Source organism: Limulus polyphemus, unplaced genomic scaffold, assembly GCF_000517525.1.
Source record: "Limulus polyphemus unplaced genomic scaffold, Limulus_polyphemus-2.1.2 Scaffold1381, whole genome shotgun sequence".
NCBI classification, from domain to species: domain Eukaryota; kingdom Metazoa; phylum Arthropoda; class Merostomata; order Xiphosura; family Limulidae; genus Limulus; species Limulus polyphemus.
The window spans coordinates 294,487-299,444 of record NW_013666991.1 but is presented as its reverse complement, the minus strand read 5'-3'; the positions used below and the strand labels follow the sequence as shown (position 1 = coordinate 299,444).

General features: G+C 29.3%; 1 protein-coding gene across 1 annotated transcript in view; it reads left to right on the top strand.

Annotated features, from left to right (window-relative positions):
* Positions 1 to 387: 387 nt before the first annotated feature.
* The window catches only part of LOC106463338 (GATOR complex protein WDR59-like), a gene marked incomplete at its 5' end in the record, with an annotated part of 43,373 nt that continues 38,802 nt past the window's right edge, over positions 388 to 4,958 (top strand). Inside the window, 6 exons of the mRNA XM_013923361.2 lie at positions 388 to 504; positions 1,043 to 1,120; positions 1,694 to 1,853; positions 2,483 to 2,562; positions 3,435 to 3,728; positions 4,435 to 4,599. Coding sequence (XP_013778815.1) covers positions 388 to 504; positions 1,043 to 1,120; positions 1,694 to 1,853; positions 2,483 to 2,562; positions 3,435 to 3,728; positions 4,435 to 4,599 — 894 coding nt within the window. The remainder of the gene's footprint in view (positions 505 to 1,042; positions 1,121 to 1,693; positions 1,854 to 2,482; positions 2,563 to 3,434; positions 3,729 to 4,434; positions 4,600 to 4,958) is intronic.

Below are 4,958 nucleotides of genomic sequence, written 5' to 3'. Positions count from 1 at the left end.
AAAGTCATGTTTGTTCATTTGCCTAAAATGTTAATTTTTAAGTTAATGGTAAAATTGTGTCTAAAGTTAAGGAAAAAAAAGCATTATTTTGAATGAAAGTACAGATTTTATTGCTTCCTTATCATTTATATTTGTTTTCACTGAATGACTTATTTCCAAATCCTTTATGCTTGTTTCTAAAATTATGGGCATATTTAACTAAGCAACCTTCTGAAATTGTCAAATCCTGCTATGTATAGTTTCCTTTCACAGTTGTGTGTAATTAAACATATCTGAAGGCAGATAAGTTGGAAAAAAACTAACATTTGATTTTCATAGTTTCTGCATATTATTCAGCATGCTGAAAGAAACTCAAAGGAAACAATAATAATATAATGTTTGTTACAGAAAGGAACAAGCCCAATCCAGTACATTGCTGCACATCTGTCAAAGATATATGGTTTAGATTGGAGCCCAACACAAGAGCATCAGTTGGCATCTTGTGGCCAGGACTACAGTGTAAAGGTGACTTTTAGGAATGAATTAAATGAAAATGCCAGCATGCTAATGATTTAGTGTGTGCATTTGTACATTTAACCATCAGCTGATATTTTATAGTATATACCATAAGTGTAGAGGTAATTGTAAAGAATAAAGCAAGTACTGTTACCATAGGAATATTATAATTGATTTTATATAATTAACTTGTAAATTTTGGTGGTAATATAACATATGAAACTTGTAAAATGATGCTACTTTTATCCAGAATATTTTAATTGTATGCCTCATTTTTATGTAAGCTTCAAAAAGATTTTTAAATTTAATTTAAATTTAATTATTTTATATCTTCTAGAAAAATATTCTGTTTTAGTAAATAAATGTTGAACTATATTTTATAACATCTCTAACCTGTTTAAGTCATAATAGTAATGTATAGTTTTTAAGAGCTTTTTTCAACACCAGAATTTAATCAAAAACATACAAGTAATAGTAACTTTTAGATTCTTTTTTTAAATGAAAATTGGAGATGTAATGAATATTTGATATATACCTGTCGTTTTAGTTCTGGGATGTGACAAATCCTAGAAAGGTTGAGAGCACTTTAGTATCTGGAGCTCCAGTTTGGAGAGCTAGATATACTGTAAGTAGATTTTCTGTTACATTTTTAGTAACTTTTAAGATTAAAGTAAAAAGTAAGGGAATAACCTTGTTAGATTATTTATTCTTTTACCAAGAAGGAAAAGGTTTTCATGTTTCAAGTCCAATATATATATTACATATAATTGATATATATATGTATATAAGAGAAATGTGTTATGTTATAGATATATTTTTCTCTCATTGTTTTTTTCTGGAAGATGTATGGATATGATAAAGATTGGTAGGTCGTTTTAACATTGTTTTAAGATTGAAAAAAGTGTTGAGGTAGCATATGATTATACCTAAGCTTATTTTAGTGACCTATGGTTTTTGTTTAGAATGTAAAGTATAGGATGTTTTATGTTCTTGTTGTCTGTGATGTGCTTTTCTATCTGATTTTAGCAATTAATATTACTTTGTCACAGATGTTTACATCTTTATATCATCAAAACTGTTTGGCATTTTCGTATGATTGTATTATGACTGCTATACGAGCAGAAAAGCATTTTCATCATTAAAGATTTTAGAAAGTTTTAAACTTTTTTCATGATTTTATTTGGATATTTGTTTCAAGCCATTTGGAGAAGGGATGATCACAGCTGTCGTTCCTCAGCTGAGACGGGGAGAGAACAGTCTCATTCTCTGGAATACTTCTAACTTGAGTAATCCTGTTCACACTTTTGTGGGTCACTCTGATGTTGTCCTGGAATTTGAGTGGAGTAAGTTAGGAGAAGGTAATTGTTAAAATTGTTCTTTTTTATTATTACTTGTGAAAACTGTGATTGTATTAAGAATTCTTGCTTTCTTGTTTGAAAACCTAAAGACTTGACACTTAGTAATCTTTTTGTCAGTAAATTAATAAACTTAGTGACATTGAAGTAAGACATTTTTGTCGAGGATAAAAGAATGGTATATTTATTAAATAGTTTTTATCACAGGTTTTTGTAGTGATTATCTATATAAGAATTTCAGTGCATAGTTAAGGTGAGGCAATTATTATCCGATTTTGTTTTAGGTTTAAAATTCAAATATCAATTTAAATGGTGTAGGTTACACAGTTTAAAATATATTTTACTGATTAAATTAATTAGTGGATTTTTTGCAGCTTCTAAAATATGCATTGACTCTTAAAGAAATGTAAAATGAATATACATGATTGTTAATGTAGTGAAAAATCCAAGAATTGGTTATAGTATAACATAAAAAGTACTAATGCTCTCTCTGATTATTTTTGCATACAAGATATGATTCATTGATTTTTTTTTTGGTAAAGTTGTAGTTTACAATTGTTAAATATTTTCTGATATTTTACTAAAATAGGTTATTTTATCTGTACACTAATCTTTTATTCTTTTAAAAAAAGAATCTAAAGATTATCAACTCCTGACGTGGTCTAAGGATCAAAGCTTACGTATTTGGAGCATTGATTCCCAGCTACAGCAGGTTAGTTTTTAGCCTATGGTTTATGTCAGATTTAAGTAAAACAATTTTTGGTATATAGAAATCAAAGTTTCCAAATATGTGAATTTTTCTCATATAACCAGAATCCAGATAAATTAAGGAAGGTAGCATTTGTGTTCTGCATATATATGGTCCACTGTAGTGGTAATTTTGCCAAATATACTCACTCTGAAGCATCAGTTGGCATCTTGTAGCCAGGACTACAGTGTGAAGATGATCTTAAGGAATAAATGAAACTATAGCCATGGCAACAATTTATTGTGTACCTGTGTACATTTTAAACTATAGTCTAGGTTCAGACTCTTCAACAATAATTTACATCAATTAGTTCAAATATTCCAAATATTAAAATTGCTGAGATAGGTGAAAATAAAAACAAAGCATTGGAATTACGACAAGTACTGGTTATTGAGTTTGTAAACATAAACTGACAATTTCAGTATTTAGGGATTTTATAAATATTACAGTAAAAAGTTAATATTTATTTATGTGAATCTGTTATGCTATGACCTCTGAGAGATTTGAAATATTTTTTTTGTACTTCATTAGTTTTCTGATATTATTATGAGGGTTTTCAAGTATTAAGTGTGCATGTTTCTTAGCTTGGTTCTTAGTGAATCAGAAAAATAAGGAAGTCTGTTTTTACTTCTACATTTAGTTCCTGTAATTTCTTAAGTTTTCTTCTCTCATTTATTGTGCTTTTAGTTTCGTATTTCAAATGAAAGAAAAGAAACCGTTATGTGCTTTTCATGGGTTAGTTTCATATCTTAAATGAAAGAAGAAAAAAACCTTTTAATATTGTTTGTTTATTCTTCCACATATAAGTAGTTGTTGAATCGTATTTTGTCAAACAGCTGTGTGGACATGAAGTGTTTCTTGAGGAAGAAGGAGAATTTCTTTCTCTTGGAGCAGTAGCTGTTAATGATTTGGACGCAGCTGAAACCACTAGTCAGGCATCTCAGACCAGCTTGCGGGATACTGATGGAACAGGTCAGATTACTCCACCTAAAACCACTGATAAAAAGGATAATTCGTCAAACAATCAAAAATCTCCAGCTGCTCAGAGCCCATTACCATCTCAACCCCAGACTCTTCAACAAGAATTTACACTGATTAATTTGAATATTCCAAACATTAGCATTGATGAGGTAAGTAAATAATAGACAAGTAGCAAAGCATTGGTCTTACAAAAATTAGTGGCTTTATATGATGGCTTTTTAATTAGTGAACCAGAACTGAAATCAAATACAGAATTATTTCATTTAGACTGGTTCCTTTGTCAAATATATACTTCATTCCATTATTGACAGTTATATGCAGTAGTATGTCATATTGTTGATTTTTTAAAGTGTTTCTCTCTACAAGTTTTAAATGTATTTTACATGTTATTATTTATTGATCATTTTTCATTCAGATGTGTTACAAATTTGTCTGATAGTCAGCATTATTGTAGCTTGAGAATTGGCTAAAACATTGACTAGGGCTAGAGCATTATTGTGTAGAAAAGGTTTAGGAAACTTTTATATAATTATAGTGAAATAATGGTCTTCATCATAGTTTTATGGTGTTTCCCAGAAAAATATAATAAAATGTCTGAAAATTAAGTAACACTTGTATTTTGGTAACTGATGTGATATTACATCACAATACAACTGGTAGTAATTATAATTACATTCTTTACTGACCCGTTAAAGGATCCTGTGTTTGTTATATTCCACAAATGATAGTTTACCTGTGGTGAACACAGAATGAATAACTTTAATTAGACATCATAAGCAAAATGTATTAAAAAGGAAGTAAATTTTTATTGACTTGATTCTGTCTAGTATATTCATTCACCTTGTACTTTACCAGATGGACCCCATTAAGCGTACCTGCACAGTGACAGCTGTTAATGGAAAGCATTGTGTATGTCTGAAGTTGACCTTTCCAGCATCTTATCCTTACAAGGCACCTCCAACTTTTCAGTTTTCCAAAAGGACAACAGTGGATAACAATCTTAAAACAAAGCTTATAAAGGTATTGTTGGAAATGTATTGTATGTAGTTTGTTTGGGGGGGATTAAAATTTTATTTGAGATTTTAATTTACATATAGAAAAATCTCTTAAACACTTTGAAAATCGAATCACCCAAATGTCTGAAGAAATCTATTTTTCCCAGTCTTAAATGTATTTTACTTCTAAACTATGATGTACAATTTCTGAGTGCTTGAGGTTAAACTGAAAAACTTTTTATTATATACTAGAAATTGCCATATAGATTGTAGAGCTTCTGTCTATTACCAGAGATATACATTATGGTTGTGTTGATAAAAAAAAAAATACTATATACCTCCAGACATTTACCTAGACTTTGGTTGCATGTAGTTTCCTAATGT